The 18,363-nt window shown below is 38.5% G+C and overlaps 1 protein-coding gene across 2 annotated transcripts; it reads left to right on the top strand.

The window, feature by feature from the left end:
- The first annotated feature begins 6,916 nt into the window (after nt 1–6,916).
- LOC107791774 (two-component response regulator-like PRR37) lies at nt 6,917–18,080 on the top strand. Of its 2 annotated transcripts, none has more exons than XM_016613909.2 (9): nt 6,917–7,192; nt 8,188–8,682; nt 11,433–11,594; nt 11,704–11,837; nt 12,067–12,228; nt 15,630–15,813; nt 15,948–16,386; nt 16,463–17,243; nt 17,605–18,080. In XM_016613909.2, the coding sequence occupies exons 2-9, from the start codon at nt 8,325–8,327 to the stop codon at nt 17,707–17,709; spliced, it is 2,325 nt and encodes a 774-aa protein (XP_016469395.2). In that variant the 5' UTR covers nt 6,917–7,192; nt 8,188–8,324; the 3' UTR covers nt 17,710–18,080. The 2 variants fall into 2 exon arrangements, with proteins under 2 accessions (XP_016469395.2, XP_075084259.1); XM_075228158.1 differs by having other exon boundaries at nt 6,919–7,192; nt 15,627–15,813.
- The last annotated feature ends 283 nt before the right edge of the window (nt 18,081–18,363 follow it).

Genomic DNA, 18,363 nt, shown 5'->3' with positions numbered 1-18,363 from the left:
AGGTGAAATTGATTCAGGAGCGGCTTCGCACGGCGCAGTCTAGGCAGAAGAGCTACATGGATAGGAAGGTCTGTGATGTGTCTTTTATGGTTGGGGAGAAGGTTTTGCTGAAGGTATCACCCATGAAGGGTGTTATGAGGTTTGGGAAGAGGGGCAAGTTGAGCCCCCGGTTCATTGGGCCTTTTGAGGTGCTTCAGAGGATAAGAGAGGTGGCTTATAAGCTTGCCTTGCCACCCAGCTTATCGAGTGTGCATCCAGTGTTTTATGTTTCCATGCTCCGGAAGTATATTGGAGATCCGTCCCATGTTTTGGATTTCAGCACGGTTCAGTTAGAGGGTGATATGACTTATGATGTGGAGCTGGTGGCTATTTTGGATCGGCAGGTTCGAAGGTTGAGGTTAAAGGATATAACTTCAGTGAAGGTGCAATGGAGAGGTCAGCCTGTGGATGAGGCCACTTGGGAGACCGAGCGAGAGATGCGGAGCAGATATCCATGCCTATTCGAGACTCCAGGTATGTTTCTAGACCCGTTTGAGGACGAACGGATGTTTAAGAAGGGGAGGATGTAACGACCCGGCCGGTCGTTTCGAGAGTTATAACCCTGTTTTCTCCATTCCTACTTATTTTTGTGTTATTCAGCTATATTATGTTATATCGGGTTAGTTGGTTCGAGTCCGGAAAGAACTCGGGGTGAAATGAGACACTTAGTCTCATAATTGAAAATTTTAAGTTAGAAAAGTGGACCGGATATGGACTTATATGTAAACGATCTCGGATTTGAATTTTGATGATTCCAATAGCTCCGTATGGTGATTTTGGGCTTAGGAGCATATCCGAAATATTATTTGGAAGTCCGTAGAAGAATTAGGCTTGAAATGCCGAAAGTTTTATTTTTGAGAAGTTTGACCGGGGGGTTGACTTTTTGATATCAGGGTCGGAATCTGATTCTAAAAATTGGAATACCTATGTTATGTCATTCAGGACTTGTGTGCAAAATTTGAGGTTAATCGGACGTGATTTGATAGGTTCCGGAGTTGTTTGTAGAAATTAGAAATTTTAAAGTTCATTAGGCTTGAATTGGGGTGTAATTCATGGTTTTAGCGTTGTTTGAGGTGATTTGAGGATTAAACTAAGTTCATATGATGTTTTAGGACTTGTTGGTATATTTGGTTGAGGTCCCGAGGGCCTCGGGTGAGTTTCGGATGGTTAACGAATCAAAAATTGAACTAGAACAACTGCTGCAATTTCCTTCTGTTGGAAATTGCTTCTGCCCAGAAATCGAGCTCAGATCGAGCTCAGGGTCGAGGGCCACGATCGAAGCCCAGATCGAGCTCAGGGTCGAGGACCACGATCGAAGCCCAGATCGAGCTCAGGGTCGAGGGGCACGATCGAAGCCATGATCGAGCCCAGGGTCGAGGGCCACGATCGAAGCCCAGATCGAGCACAGGGTCGAGGGCCACGATCGAAGGCACGATCGAGCTCCGGATCGAGAACCAGGATCGAGGGGCAGGACCGAGGACCAGGATCGAGGATCTCGATCGAAGGCCAAGATCGAGGCAGAACCGAGGATGTCTGGGTAGAATTATAAAAACAAGGACTTCGTCCCATTTGCCATTTTTGACAAATTGGAGCTTGGGGAGAGGCGATTTTTGATATATTTTCAAGGAAAACTTGAGGTAAGTCCCTTGTGATCATTTCTACTCCATAATATTGAATTATCATCGAGTAATCAGACTAGATTACATGATTTTGAGGCGTAAATCAGAGATTGAAACTTAGAAATTTGGAAATTAGATTTGTAGATTTGAGGGTCGAGTTGAGGTCGGATTTTGGTAAAATTGGTATGGGTAAACTCGTGGTTGAATGGGCTTTCGGATTTTGTAAATTTTGTCGGGTTCCGAGGCGTGGGCCCCACAGGCAAATTTTGAGCCAATTTCGGGTTTTGGTCTAATTTTGAAGCTTTTCTTGTGGAATTCATTCCATTAGCATATATTGATGGTATTATACTGATTGTGAATAGATTTGGAGCATTTGGAGGCCGAGTCCAGAGGCAAGAGCATTGCGGGGTAGAGATTTGACCGGTTTGAGGTAAGTAACGATTGTAAATCTAGTCCTGAGGGTATGAAACCCCGGATTTTGTATCATTCTACTATTTTTAGTGACGCACATACTAGGTGACGGGCGTGTGGGCGTGCACTATTGGGGATTTGTGACTTGGTCCGCCCCGTAGCAACTGTAAAGTTGCATACTTTGTTGAAACCATTGATACTTATATGATTTAGAAAGATTTTTTGTAAATTGGGTTGAATACCATGTTTGGGCCTTGCGCCAATGCTGTTTGGACCCTTAGGGGCTATTTCGTATCATCCTCTCACTGTTTTCGATTGAAAAATCTATACTCAGTCATGTTTATACTTGTTTACTGCATAACTCAGTTTTATGACTCTATTTTGATGCATATAAATGTTTTGGGCCGAATGCCCTGTTTTACTGAAATGCCCGAGTGGCTTGATTTGTGAGGATGAGTGTGGATCGGGGCTGCCCGCCTGCAGCATACTTGTGACTGAGTGAGGCCGAGGGCCTGATTGGTGAGGATGAGTGTGGATCGGGGCTGCCCGCCTGCAGCATACTTATGACTGAGTGAGGCCGAGGGCCTGATTGGTGAGGATGAGTGTGGATCGGGGCTGCCCGCCTGCAGCATACTTTATTATTATCGCACGTGAGTTGTCCGTGCAGATTATAGCGCTTGGGCTGAAGGAGCCCCTCCGGAGTCTGTACACACCCCCAGTGAGCGCAGGTACCTACTGAGTGCGAGTGCCGAGTGCCGAGTGCTGAGTGACTGGGAGGCAAGAGTGATTGTGAGGTATGCCCGAGTGGCAAGAGTGATTGTGAGGTATGCCCGAGTGGCAAGAGTGATTGTGAGGTATGCCCGAGTGGCACAAGTGACTGTGAGGTCTGCCCGAGTGGCTGTTTATAATTTCATCATTTTTTCTCACCTTTGCATTGAGCCTTTGTTTGAAAAACTATTGGAAAATAAAAAATAATTTTTATTGGAACTGGGTTTAAACGAGATGTTTGATTCAAATCCTGATTTTTAAGAGCATGTGGTATTTTACTGAGATTTTCTGATATGAACGTTATATGCTTCATTGCTCGTCACTACTGCTCAGTCTTTATTTATTGTTGTTACTTACTGAGTTAGCGTACTTACGTTATTCCTCGCACCTTGTGTGCAGATCCAGGTGTGGATGGACACGGTAGCGATTATTGAGTGTTCTGGTTGCAGATTTTCTTGGAGATAGCAAGGTAGTTGTTTGGCGATCGCAGCCCCTGCTCTTCTCCCTCTTATCTTCCTCTAGTAGTATTTAGCTATTTTTCCAGGCTGAGTTAGCCTTGATATTGTTAGACAGATTATAGTAGATGCTCATGACTAGTGACACCCCGATGTCGGGCTTTTCTTTTCCGCACTTCTGTTTTTCTTTGATTTGAACTCTTTAAATGAAGTTTTTTATGTTAAATAACCTTGAAATTATATTTGAAATGAAAATATCGTTTTGTTTTGGAAATGAGTCGGCTTGCCTAGTTCCACGATAGGCGCCATCGCGACAGGGGGTTAGTTTTGGGTCGTGACAAAAAGTCACCACATGACATCTCATTTCACAATCATAAAAATTAAGGGACTCAGCCCATTTTCATATTTTTCACGGCACCTCGTGCCCATATTTCTATCACAACCACACGGACAACTCACGTGTCAATAATATCAATGTACATAAGATTCGCATGATCAATTTATCAATAAAGTAAATTCACAATTTTTTTAATTAATTAAGAAGTCATCAAAGAAATGAGTTTATTTTTGAACTCTTTTGGGTGAAGAAAATGATATTTCAATTAAAATGAAACATCCGATGACTACTTATTTGGATGTAAAAATTTATTAAGTTAAAAATATAATAGCAAATTTCTTTTATTCAAAACATCTCAAATCTCGAAAACCAGTAAAAACCATAAACACAAATCCTCAGAGTCTTGTACAAAGAGCCAAAACCAACACAGTACTACAAGGAATATAAAACACATAATAAAATCAAATAATATATCACAGAAGAACACAAGAATTTATATATCACGAAAAAATAAAATAACCAACGGCAAGTGCAACCATAGTCCATAAGTAAAATGCTCAACAGGGGATCTCCCGAGGTACCGCCTCGTAGTCCCAAAAGTAAATATGCAGTGTAGGAGGATCTCCCGAAATACCATTCCGTAGTCCCAAAGTAAATATGCAGTACAGGGGGATCTCCCAGAATACCGTTCCGTAGTCCCAAAGTAAATATGCATTACATGGGGATCTCTCGGAATACCGTTCCGTAGTCCCAAACTAAATATGCAGTACATGGGGATCTCCCGGAATACCGTTCCGTAGTCCCAAAGTAAATATGCAAAAACAACAAGTACAACAACAACAATAACACTAATACCAGGGTACGACAAGTAAATCAACTCAAGAACTTTAAATCACAAGGAAACAGTAGAACCGGTTCACAAGGAATAACCACAGTAAAGAATGCTAGGCGCAAAGATAACAACTCAACAAGGAAAAGCTAATATGTAGCAACGATCCCACTATATAAAATTTGACAATACCTTATTTCCCACAATAAGGAATCCATTGCTCGACCATAATGTGCACAAAATCTTAACAAAAATATCAGGAAGTGAACAACTCAACAAAATAATATTTCACATAAAAATCAAGGTGGCAATCACGCAAAATCATCATGTAAAAATAATTTCAACAAACAAGGATCTAGGCATGACAAATAGAGGATTTAATAAGTGCTAATAATTTCCAATTTAATACATAAGGGCCTCTAAGGATTTTTAATCAATGAAATTTGCACATATAAACCAAGTACGTTCTCGTCACCTCGCGTACATGGTTTTCAATTACACAAATTGCACATAAGACTCAATGCCTAAGGGGTAATTCCCCCACTGGAGGTTAAGCAAGACACTTACCTTGTTTCGCAACCATTTTCAAGATTTCAAATAAACCTTTGCCTCACGAATTCTTGTCCGAAAGCTTCAAATCTAGTCACAAACAATTCAATATACTCAACACGAATCGTAGGAATTAATTTCATATGAAAATACTAATTTTCCAACAAAATCCGAAATTTAACTCAAAAATCACCCATAGGGCCCACGTCTCGGAATCCGAAGAAACTCATAAAATTCGATAACCCATTCATTTACAAGTCCACCCATACCAATTTTATCAAATTCCGATATTGGATTGACCTTCAAATCTCCATTTTACATTTTTGGAGGATTTTACAAAAATCTGATTTTTCTTCCATAAATTCACGGATTCATGATGTAAATGAGTATGGAATAATGATATATAATCAATATAGGATAAGGAACACTTACCCCAATATTTTCTTGTGAAAATCGCCCAAAATTCGCCTAAACTGAGTCCATAAACTCAAAAATGAGTAAAAATGGCAAGAACCCCGTTTTATAGACCCTATGTTGTTTTCGAGCATCGCAAGTAGCGTGGGGCGCTGCCTGTGAAGCAGTTTCCAGTACCCAAAAATTTCCAGCGCCCCACGCTACCCTGGGAGCTTGCAACGATGAGGAATCTTTTCCGATACGAAAATGGGCATAACTCTCTCATACGATGTCCGAATTCGACGATTCTTTTTGCTATGGCTCCAAAATTTCAATACGGAACTAATGCTTCAATCAAAACTGAATTTGGAGCTCGTTTTCTTAATGGGATACCACGTATTCTTGAAGAATCGATGTCGCAATATAGCAAATCAAGTCCGATTGACCTCAAAATTTGCACACAAGTCATAATACATTATATAAAGCTATTCAAGACTTCAAATAGTAGAGAGGAGAGTAATTACTCAAAACAACAAGTCGGGTCGTTACAAGCATAGATCCATCAACTATTCTACAACAACATAAAAGAAATCAAGCAAAGACATAGAAAATATAAATCACACGAGTGGAAAAATTTTAATCAAGCTGAGACTCAAGAATAAAGTGTATAGAAGATTAAATATTCAAAAAGATAAATGTAGATCATATGAAAGGAAGCATATTCAATACATTGTACTTTGCTACTCATAATCACTAAAATATTTTGTGCCTTGCTAATGAAGATGGTGAAAATAACTTAGTTTAAGTAGAAGTAGCATAATAGGTTTTAGGAATTAATGTTTTGAGTTAAATTACTCGTTGACTTATAAGCGTTTTTATAATTCCAGGTCCAAAGAAAAATTTAATATTTTATTATTTTTAAACTTACTATATAAATATATTTTTTACATGTAAAATTTATTCGGTACGGTTCAATCTTTTTTTGGTTTATTTTTATAAAATAAAAAATCTACCCTAATTATCGGTATGATTATAAATTTATATAAAAGCCTATGATTTTTTTTAAAAAAACCTAAAAATCGATTCGATACAGTACAGTTCGGTTGGTTTAGTCATTTTTTAACTGCAACGGACAACAACAAAACCTCCTAGATATTTTTTTGCTGACTCGGGACGGACATTATCCAATTAAATTTGGGAAGCGAGGACAAAGAAACTCGGTATACAAGGCCAAAACCGTCATCTCCGTCTTTAGTTCTAAACAGCGAACGTGGGGTCCAGCTAAGTTTTCTTTCTCCCAAATATATAAAACTAATCACACAGGCAGCCACGTGTCCCTATATCGGATCCGAGAGAAATCAAATAGATCCGCCCTACTCAATTCAGCGCCCGTCTTTAGATTTACCTCCACGTCAAACAATTCACTCCGACGTGTCTCCTAGTTGTCACCTCGCCTGGCCTCTTACACCGCCACGTCATCACGAATATAATATCATACTACTACCTTCTAAATTTCTCTCTCATCTTTTGCTTTAGAGTTTAGCCTATCACCGTTTCTCAACCAGCCAAAAATCCCCTTAACAAATTTATATTTTTCCCCCCATAAATAGCAAACCCTAGAAGAAGAAATTCGAAGAAAATGAGTCTACAATAGTGGGATGAAATAATAGAATTTGGACTTTATACACAAATTTGTTCGTCAACTTTCTGGGAGCCCCTTTTCCTGTGAACCGATTGCAGTAGTAGACACTATCAGTGGAAGCTTCTCTTTCTCATTAACGAGGCCCATAAGGTAATTTTATGGAGGAGTTGCATTGTTTATTCTCTGAAAAATTGTTGACTTTGATTTGTTTTCTTCTTCTTCCTCTTCTTCTTTTTTTCCTTCTATTTTTTGGGGTTTCGTTTCTATTTCTTTTTAAAATTGGAAAATGGACTAAAGCTTGGATTTGTATATTGACTTTTTGTGAATTTTATTGGAACATGAGATGCATTGTTTCATATAGAGGAAGTTGTTTTTGTATTTAAGATCTTGATTTTAGCTTGATTGTTTGATTCTCATGTGAACGGAAAGCACCGAGATTTCAACCCAGCACATTTAAGTTTTATGTTGCTGTTCAGTTGAGTTCACTTTTGCTGCCTAATGGAGAAGAAACGTAATCAGTTACTTTTACAATTCAATGGAAGTTTGTGATCGATAATTATTTATTTTATAAAATATAGTTCTGTTTATAGATCCATCTCAAATATTAATAAAAATGACAATAATTATAAGAAGCTTCTATGTGTATAATATTTACATGAGATGAGTTCTAAGGAGTAATGTGGTCAGTGGGGATTCATGTTGTCGACCCCAACTTATTTGGGACTTAGGCATAGTTGTTTTTGTAAAAATAAAGAATCACAATTCATATAGTCTACCCACCTTGTTGGGACTTAGATGTAGTTGTTGTTGTAAAAATAAGAAGCTTGTGATTCATGATTAGGCCCAAGTTCGAGGATATAAAATTGATAGTTTTCTCTATCAATTAAAGATGAGCTTATTCTGATGATAATCGAGGCAGGGGAGACCGGGAGAGGAGGTTGTTGTTGGGTGCATAAGGTTGAGCCTACTTGGTGTAGGTTTTCTTTGGGGTTCCATTTTGTAAATATTTTTTCACAGTTTAAGAAACATGTTTTTTTGTGTAAAGTAAAGCGCATTAGTTGGATGTTTGATTATTTATCCCCATGTATGTTCCATTTATCAGTTGTTTATAAATAAAATGTTGACATTCATGCATTTTGGTTAAGGACTTGTTGAAGAGCCCTTTCATTGAAAGGTTGGTACTTGAAGACAACGTTATGTGCAACTTTTCTTCTAAATTAGACGTTTTTGCACCGACTCAATCCGCTGCCTTATTCATCATTGGACTTTTTGAATCTGGTTGATGAGAGGAATTCGGATGGACTCCAATGGTCCCCCAACTAAAGGGTTGGTGGAACTCAATTGTCATAGCATACAGGATGGGCAGAATGGAGTAAGGGATGGAATGACTGGTGAAGGACAAGGGCTTTCAGAGGAAGATGAGTCAAGGATTAATGAGGATGTCGAAGGTGGGAATGAAACACAGAGGGATTTGGTGCATGTGCAGGCTGTTCTACAAACACAGCAGCAACAGCCTCAAGGGCCTTTGGTTAGGTGGGACCGTTTTCTTCCAATTAGATCCCTCAAGGTTTTGCTGGTGGAAAATGATGATTCAACTCGTCATGTTGTTAGTGCATTGCTTCGAAACTGCAGCTATGAAGGTTTGTTCTTATTGCTTGCTTATCCTAAAACTGTCATGAGTACCTCAGCAGAGGCAACTTTTCTTCTATCCAGTGTTTGGTGTGTGTGTGTGCACAAAACATATGCATAAGTTGATATTAGCTTTGTACCAGAAACTTGGTGTTGCCATCTCTTTTCCTGTTATGAATTTTTATGTTTCAGGCCACTCTCGTGCTGAACTTTGATGTTACAGCTGTTAGTCTTGAGTTAAGGGTTTTATGAAGTTTCTTGGCTTCTAAGATACATTAAATTTTATGTTTCTAAAACATACACTTGAAATTTTACTCAAACATCAACAACAACCCAGTATAATCGCACTACTGGGATATGAGGAGGGTCGTGTGTACGCAGACCTTACCCCTACCCTGGGGTAGAGAGGCTGTTTCCGATAGACCCTCGGCTCTTTTCTTCCAAGAACTCCCCACCTTGCTCTTGGGGTGACTCGAACTCACAACCTCTTGGTTGGAAGTGGAGGGTGCTTACCACTAGAGCAACAATCAAGTGAAACTAAATATACTTCCTTTTCCTTTCCTTTCCTGATGTTTTGAGCTGGGAATGTTTCCTGCATTGAGTTACCGAACAATCTTACTTTAGATATTATTTTCTTGCTGTAAATTTAGTTTGAATTGACAATGTAACATATGTTTCAACACAGGAGAACCCTTTTGAATGTGGTTTCCAGAATATATAGTCGTAAGCTAAGTTGCTCGGGCTCGGGTGGGGGTGTACGATACAGGTGCGGATCTAGAGATCGGATCCTTCATGATCTAAATTTAAAATTCGGGAATACAGGTGTGAGGATTCGGCTAAAAATAATTTAATTATCAAAAATAGAATTATAAAAGTATTGCCTAAAATACGAGACATATTAATACTATAAGAAATAACTTTTGCATAGTTATGTTTCATTTACAATATAATTTTGCATTGGAACTCTAATTCTTATAGAAATAAAATCTCTTGAAGACTTAGCAATGTGTCAAGCTTTCACTATATTGATTTGCTTATAGTGGAGAAAAAGTCCACTATTTTTTAATGGATAAACGCAAGTCTCATTTTTGAACTCTATACCCCTGAACATTTCCCGATTCCCTTCATTGAACACTCGTTTGTCTCAAGTCCCTTTTTAAAGCTCTTTTCTTCTTTCTCAAAAAAGAAAAAATAGGGAAAGAAGTATGAACTGCAGGATCCATTCAAGGCCTTCACCAACGATAACATACGTCAAAGTTATCCTAACTTTTGTCTTGATTTCAGAAATCAAATTGTATCTTGTCTCGAATTCCTCCCTAGCTTTTGGTCAAAGTACCCAAAATTCATTAACCAGATCCAGTACGAATTCCACACCCACACCAGCGCCAGTGACGTATCGACACGGGTGCGACAACGAAACTGATGAGTCCGATCAACTTAGATTATGAGGATTGTGTAGAGGATTTAAGGAGAAGGTGCATCAATTGCATATAGTCTTCAAAAGAATGGTAAGGGAGATGAAAATGTTACACATAAAATCAAAATAAGATGGTTGAAACATAGAAGTGCTACCGGAGTTTTATGTGATAGAAGGATACCTTTCACTTCTATGAAACGATTATAAGACCAGCAATGTTATACTGGAGTGAATGTTGGGCCGCTAAAGATATCAAATAATATTGTATGATCGCACACCAATATTAGCATCGGTATCAACAACAATGTATGTTGTTGATACCGATGCTAATATTGGTGTGCGGTCATACAAAATTATGCAAGTTTAAAAGTGATTACATTTGGTATAAGATGCAAGTGATGCACATAAAGGATAAAATGAGAGAATGTTGTTGAGATGGATTGGTTATATCCTGTGTCGACCTTAGATGCACCAATTCATAGGTACGAAAAATAAAGCATAATGGAGGAAAAAGATCTATATTGGTGATACTAAACAGTTCGAAGTATGTTTTGGTCATGTTAGTGCATCTACTTTAGGTCTTGCGTTTTCTATAAGTCCTTTAATCCTGTCTGAAATTTATTTGCCAGTAGAAAACATATGGAACTTCTGGTACTTTTTATTCTTTTTTCTATTTTATTTTGTATAATATTGGTTTGAGCTGAGCTGAAATAAATCGATATGGTCAGTGATGATTCATATAGCCAATCCCAATTTGCTCATGATTGAGGTGTAGTAGTACTAACTGTTGTTATATGCATCATAGTTTGAAGGTTATCTTCCCTCAGTGAAAGCTACACTATAGTTATAATACTTGTCCTTCAAAATCCCCCTTGTCAAAGGATCTGGATGGAGTAATTTCCTACTATATGTACAAGTAATCTATATATGTGCAACATTCACTTAAGAACAAATATGTGCATCTTTTTTATTCAGAAGCCTAAGAAGACACTATGCATCTCTTTTATGCTTCTTTAGTTCATGCTATTACTTGATGCTCTGAAAGGAGCACTTGAGCCCCAACCATCATTTGCTTCCATTACTCTCTTTTCTTATATGCTTACTTGCCAAGTAAGTTGGCGTGCTTGCAAAGTGAAGCAGGTAAATATGCATAAGAGGGTACGTACTAGTTAGAGGGGAAATTCTAGTTCTCAGATAATATTTCTTTTCTTGGATATCTCTTACAATTTTTGAAGCTCAAAATTGTTTGAGAGAGAATCAGGACTTGCTTATTTTTTATATTCTTGATTTATTCTCAGTCTTTTTGTTATTCTTATCAAATCTATTACGATGAAATAATGGCAGTTACAGCTGTTGGAAACGCCCTTGAAGCATGGAGGATTCTAGGAGATCTAGCTAACCATGTTGATCTTGTTCTGACGGAGGTGGCCATGCCTTATTTGTCAGGCATTGGTCTTTTGGCAAAGATTATGAATCACAAAACTCGCAAGAATGTTCCGGTGATTAGTGAGTATCATTCCCACATATTTATTTTGCTTACTAATATTCAAATGTTGCTTAATATTTTGACAATATGATACTTTTAAGTGCTACACCTGATGAGTTTTATGTGCAGTGATGTCTGCTAATGACTCTATGGGTATCGTCTTTAAGTGTTTGTCAAAGGGTGCGGTTGACTTTTTAGTGAAGCCTATTCGAAAGAATGAGCTAAAAAATCTCTGGCAGCATGTTTGGAGGAAATGCCATAGTGTAAGTTTATGCAGTCATCTTCATTTGTAACTAGAACTTTACGGAATGCCCTCCTAAACCTCGGAACTGATCCTTGGTTTGGAAGCACCTTATTTGACTCCATTTGAAACTGGAATTTTTAACCTGTCATTCTTGTAGACCTCTTCTCTTCATGTTGTCTTAGAAAGACACTAGCAGGAAGTGCACATTGAGTAACCCATTTTGCATTGATTTCTCATTCTCTCCTCAGTCAAGTGGAAGCGGAAGTGAAAGTGGCATACAGACTCAGAAGTCTACGAAATCTAAAAGTGTTGAAGGATCGTTGAATAACACTGACAGCAATGATGAAGCTGAGAATGGGAGCTTTGATCTGGATGACCGGGATGGAAGTGACAATGGAAGTGGCACCCAGGTATTCTTTCTTCACGGCTATAGTTTGGCATGATTCTCTTCTATCATTGGTCTCTATGTCACTTTGCATTTCCCCTATAGGAAAAAGAGGGGGACAACACAGTTTGTTCTTCTTTTCAAATAGTATCTTAAGTTGGAATAATTCAAGTAAAAGGAAGTTAATAATTTTTAGGTGTCGGGCATTTCGTTGAAATTTCAGTGTCTTTCTCAAAATTCTGGGTATGTTGATGGCATGACCAATTCATTAATATATTGTATCATACAAATAGCAGCTTCAAAATCCAGCTCCTTGGTAGTCATTGCTTCCGCACAATCCCACCCACAAGGTCTTTTCAATAACTTGTTTCTCTCATGGCCAATAGGCTACTTTACCCCCTTCTCCAAGCAGCGCTTGCAGATTAATTTTTCTCTAATAGCCCACATAACATTCCTTATACAAAAGTGCTTTTAAGTGGTCATTTACTTAATGAGCATTTCTAGACTTAATGTGATAGATAAGCAACTGTCCATATATATACATTTATATATATGATTGCCCTAATACTTCTTTTTTCTGAGATTGCCCTAGTACTTCTAAATAGCTCTGTAGAATGATATGGTCAACCAATTTATGCTGGTGTAGTTACTGAAATATCCGGCATGATTGTTTTGGATAATGTTAACTGTTTCTGATTATATGGAAAAGTGATCATATATAGTTCATCAAAGTTGTCAGTTCTATTGAACTTGTGACCTAGATCACATGTTCGAGCCCTGCACCATGTGAACTAAGTTTGGTATTTAAGTGGAGAAGGATAGAGAGGAGGGGCCATTTCCTCGAGTTTCAAAGGCTGCAGTTGGTCCTAAGGGTTGGCACCATACATATTTCTCAGATAGAAAAAATCAGTTTTATTGAGATAGTAGCTCAGCCTAAGAGTGTGATTGTGACTAATGAAAATGACTAAATCAGAGAAAAATGGATTGGCTCATGCGTAATCCAAATCAAGCATGGTCTTGATCTCTAAGATTCCCTTTTTCTTTGAGGAAAAAACTATAGGGTATCTGACAGTTACCTCCAATCTAGTTTAAGTAATTGCACTACCACTTATTCTTGTTCTGAATTTGCATAGATTCCCACCCCCTATATCTTCGTTATAAGCTTGACCAAGAAAGGCTGATTCTATCCCTTTATCTTTTACTTATTGGGTTGCGCACGTGAACCTTTCCTTCAATTTGATAGAACTTGTACTTACCTATTACGATATCCCCTTAAAAGATATGCTTAATAAAATGTTCCTATTATACTATAGTTATTATGAATTGAAAGATTAAAAATCTTTTCACATTTTATGATAAAACTAATAATTCATGTATGTGTTGCATAGAAACCTCTACATGTAGATACCTATAAAAACAGTGGTATCAAAGATGCACTGCTTAAGTTTTGAAGAAGGCTTGTAGGATTTCACGATTCGCATCACTTAAGCAAATGGACTAAGGTGTTGGGTGGTGCATCTTGACAAAAGCTGGTCAATCAACTCTTTTAAGTAGATTAATTTATAAGATTCAGCCTCTCTATTTTGAAAAGGCCTAAAATGTGGTAGTGAAAAGGTTAATTCCTTTGTTGGTGGGAGGTATCATGGGGAATTAGTCGAGGTGTGCGCAAGCTGGCCCGGACACTACGGTTATCAAAAACAAAAGGGAAGAAAAGGTTAATTCCTAGATAGCCACTCAAACCTGCCATGATTTGTAAGTTAGACACTCCAACTAACCGGATTTACACCTCTACTTGGCATATATGTGCCCCTTGAATACAAGCGTCTGGCATGGCAAAGTGTGTGCGTGAAAGCTAAGTTGCGCGGACTCTTCATTTTTGACGCCGAACCTGTCTCGATATGACACTGGGATGGGTGCGGGATATGTTTGGGATTCGGTCAACCAACTTCAAATACTTTGACCGGAGTCGATTGACAGAGAGAAACCAAAATTTCAAAGGGTTGTGTTCTAAGTTTCTGACTTCTGGTAGACAGTAGCTCAAAATTTAGAATATCTTAAAGTTAGATCTGGTAGAAATCTCAAAAACATCAATTTCAAACTTAAAGTTGAAACCCAGATCTAAATGAAGGAAGAAAGGGTTGCTCGCTAATTTCTGCCTGATTATTGCGTTGGGTTGCATTGGAAAGATGCTCCGCCAAAGAGTTGTTTAGCACTTTTTAACTTTATTCGGCTGCTGACATCATTTTTCATCGAAGAAACAAAAGAAGGGTATGGTGGTGAGGAGTAGAGGATGATTATATGAGAAGAAATGATGAAAAAGAAGGTGGTGGATAGCTTAGCGGTGGGGAAAGGGAGGGGACTTAAGGGCGTGGGTAATAGGTTTTGTCTTTCTCTCTTTTTCTTAGTTACATGACTTCTTATTTTTTTCTTTCAAATTACACATGTCGTTAAATAATTAGTTCGCTTGCCGTGTCAGTCAGTAGCAAGTGTATTTCATGCATTTGGTCTTATAGACACGGGCACCTTTGTCAAGGTAAGGGTGTTTAAATGGTCACTAGGAAATTTAAGATGTCCTTACAAGTCATGCCAAGTTTGAGTAGCGATCAAGGAATTTAGCTTATTGAAAAATACACAGCTAATAAAACAAAGCATTAATTGTTAGGCAAATTTTATGGGTGAAAATGCTAGTATTAGGAATATAAAATTAGAAATTTAGCATTGGACAACTAACTATTAAATTTAAATTAGAAACTTAGAATCACATTTGCATATAAATAAAAATCATCAAAAAATTCTTTGTTTGGCTAAATGAGGAATATATTCATGGATGGTTCAATTTGGGACAGCTCAAAAATTGACTCATCCAAATCATTGGGTTAACTTGGGCGCCTAATACATCAAAATCGATCAATAAGAAAACTTTGTCAACTAATAGAAGTTAAATTCATTTGGTTAGTTAGGGGTGTTTTTGTCAACGTGTTCACTTACTTTTACTCTATAAACATAAGAAAAACATTTGTTTTGGTTTGTGGCTGTATCTCTCTGTTCACACACTCTCTCATTGTAATGGTTTGACCCATTGTTTAGTCGAAATTGACCCAACCTATCTTTGACTCGAGTAAACTTTTTAGCTTGGATCATGACACATTCATTGTCTAAACCAGCTTTAAGCCACCCACCAAATTTAGTTTGACCTGCCTATTTGACAGACCATGAACAGGATAATTCATTTTGCATATTTATGGGCATCAGAAATTGAATAGTGCGGTCATGTGTGTAAATTCTGTCTAAGTTATTGTAGCAAACTCCGGAATCGTAAACTCCCAACATCCCAGATCCAACTTCTGATGTTAGGAATGCAGATAGGGCTTGCAGTAGCTTTCTTCCATTATAAATCCTCTTATTATTATTCCTTTTTTTTAGCAGAGTTCGTGGTCCAAAAGGGCCATAGAAGTTGACAGCCCCCAACCCATGTCACCATGGAATGAATTGGCCGATCCCCCTGATAGCACTTGTGCCCAGGTTGTCCATTCAAGGCCAGAAGCACTTAGTGCTACCTGGGTGCCTGCAACTGCCCCCAGAGAGTGCCACAATGAGAAGGATGAACATGGTAGGTGTGGCTCTTCCAAGCCCCATGGGAATAACAAAACATCTCAGATCAAATTCTTTTTATGCTGTTTACTTTTGCTATTGCGTTTATCATTTAATCCATTATATATATCTATGTTGTGGCTTACATCTCAGGAAATGCTAGAATGGGTAAAGATTTGAACATAGGTGTCACTAATGTTCCAGAGCTTGAAGGCCGATCAGGTAAAGCTATGGATGATTTAGCCGCTCCTATGAAGGACACACATTTGGAATTAGACCCCAAGGATAGTGAGAAAATGGTTAGAAACCTCAAGCACAACAAGGAAACACGGGAAGATGACCTGAAAGGCAAGGATGTTGGTTATAGGGGTGATCACACCAAAACCGGCACTCCTCTAGTAGAAAGTATGGCCAATGAAGTTCTGAAAGATCCTTCCAAGATCACAAACATCAAAGAAATAGCCACCTATGACAGTAAAGACATGCCTTCTGTTGAACTTAGTTTGAAGCAGCTTCGAGATGTTGGAGAAACTGGGACCAGTGTGCAAGAGCGCAATATACTCAGGCATTCAGACCTTTCAGCATTCTCTAGGCATGTGATTCAACTGTTACTAAAACTCAATATCCTGAAGAAACTACAGTTGCTAATTGAATCTCTTCACATGCAGGTATAATGCCGCTTCAAATGCTAATCAGGCTCCAACTGGGAATGTGGGCAGCTGTTCACCAGTTAATAATAGCTCAGAAGTTGCAAAAACAGAATCACTTCATAATTTGCGATCGAAGTCAAGCAGTACCCCTAACCAGCGCTCAAATGGAAGTAGTAACAACAATGACATGGGCTCCTCGACAAATAATTTCTTTGTCAAACATGAAACATTAACTGACAAGCCAATAACCAAACCTGCAGTCAATGCCCATACCTGTTCCGCATTTCAACCAGTGCAACATGGTCATAATTCTTCTCTTCAACCTATGGTTCCAGGAAAGGCAGCTCTGGCCCAAGCAAGGGCGATGCAGCAGCAGGCCCAAGTTCAGCACCACCATCATCACTACCATCACCATCACCACCATGTACTTGACCTGAAGCAGCAGCAACAGCTGCTTGACACTGATGATTCATCCATGAGAAATGCTGTTGGAGCTGCTCCAAATTTCGGAACATCTGACATGGTAGGAACTCCTGTTGAAGGAGACGCTGCTAATTATGGAAGTGCATCAGGAAGTAACAATGGAAGCAATGGGCAAAATGGAAGCAGTGGCCAAAATGGTAGCAGCACTGCTCTAATTGCTGAAGGAACAAATTTGGTTGCTGAAAATGAAGCGGGTGAAAAATGTGAAATTGGCAGCGTGAGTGGAAGTGCAAGCAGAAGTGATCACTCGGCTCAAAGAGTGGCTGCTTTGATTAAATTCCGGCAAAAGAGGAAGGAAAGGTGCTTTGAGAAAAAGGTAATTGTGACTGGATCATTTCTATGATTGCCATACATAATTGAAGTCCTGCTTAGATCTAACCAGATTCTGTAGTCTGTCGAAATCTCACTTTACGCTTTCTTTTTATGCCTTTCAGCATACCTATTCCCATTACTTTTTTCTTTATTTTTCCTTTTTATCATAGTACATTCTTGCATTCAAAAAATTTCACATGAAGTCTGATGCAACTTTGCCTGCTACGTCTAATCAGTGAAATGACAAGTTTTTTACCATTTAAACTGTGATTCAAACTGTTTAGCATATCTTGATTTTGAAGCAATTGAACAGCCAATAAATGACAGAGCAAAAGTTATCTGGATTATCTTTCCATATATTTTAGGTCCGGTACCAAAGTAGAAAGAGACTCGCAGAACAGAGGCCACGTGTGCGAGGGCAATTTGTGCGTCAGGATGCAGACAAAAATAAAAGCAATGATGATTCCTGACCCCTGCCGTTATGCTTATATGGTACATGTTTGCGAGGGCAATTTGTGCGTCAGGATGCAGACAAAAATAAAAGCAATGATGATTCCTGACCCCTGCCGTTATGCTTAGATGGTACATGTGAAAATGAGTTCAATAAGCTTAGCTTTGATCGCCAAAGGTAGGGAGGAAGGAGTTTGGTTCCAAAGCTAAATTTATTTAGTTGAGGTATTGCTGTCTTGTAATAATTGCTTATTGGAGATCATATTAATTGGGGAGTCCTATGAAGACATCTTTGTTATATAGTCGGTTTACTTATATTTGGACTTCTAGATGATGTTGGGATACCCTAATAAAATGCTTCAATGTGCTGTGCTTTCTGGTGTGCTCAAAACTGCTTTTCCAAAGTCCCTCGTATATTGTTTGTGTTTCCTTTTCATATTACTTTTATCCACATCTCATTTTATACTCGAGGAAGCTTAGTTATTTGAAACAGTTTACTTTAGTTCTAAAGTTTCTGAAGGGTTTCCACACAAAACTGAAGCAAAGTACAGACCTATTCCCTCGGAATTAACTCTTGTTCGAAGGGCAACTTCACTAGGAGGGAAGTCTCAAACCAATAGGTTTTTGGTTTGTTTTCTTAATTATCTTTTGGCTTTTCGAGATTGTTAGTACTA

This window comes from Nicotiana tabacum, chromosome 13, assembly GCF_000715075.1.
Source record: "Nicotiana tabacum cultivar K326 chromosome 13, ASM71507v2, whole genome shotgun sequence".
In the NCBI taxonomy this organism is placed as follows: domain Eukaryota; kingdom Viridiplantae; phylum Streptophyta; class Magnoliopsida; order Solanales; family Solanaceae; genus Nicotiana; species Nicotiana tabacum.
The sequence above is the reverse complement of the archived record's forward strand: the minus strand, read 5'-3'. Positions and strand labels throughout refer to the sequence as shown.

Coding starts and splice junctions, on each gene's coding strand:
- LOC107791774 (XM_075228158.1), top strand. CDS start 8,325: ATGAGAGGAATTCGGATGGACTCCAATGGTCCCCCAACTAAAGGGTTG. Junction 11,595..11,703: donor CAAGAATGTTCCGGTGATTA/GTGAGTATCATT, acceptor TTTTATGTGCAG/TGATGTCTGCTAATGACTCT. Junction 15,814..15,947: donor CAATGAGAAGGATGAACATG/GTAGGTGTGGCT, acceptor CTTACATCTCAG/GAAATGCTAGAATGGGTAAA.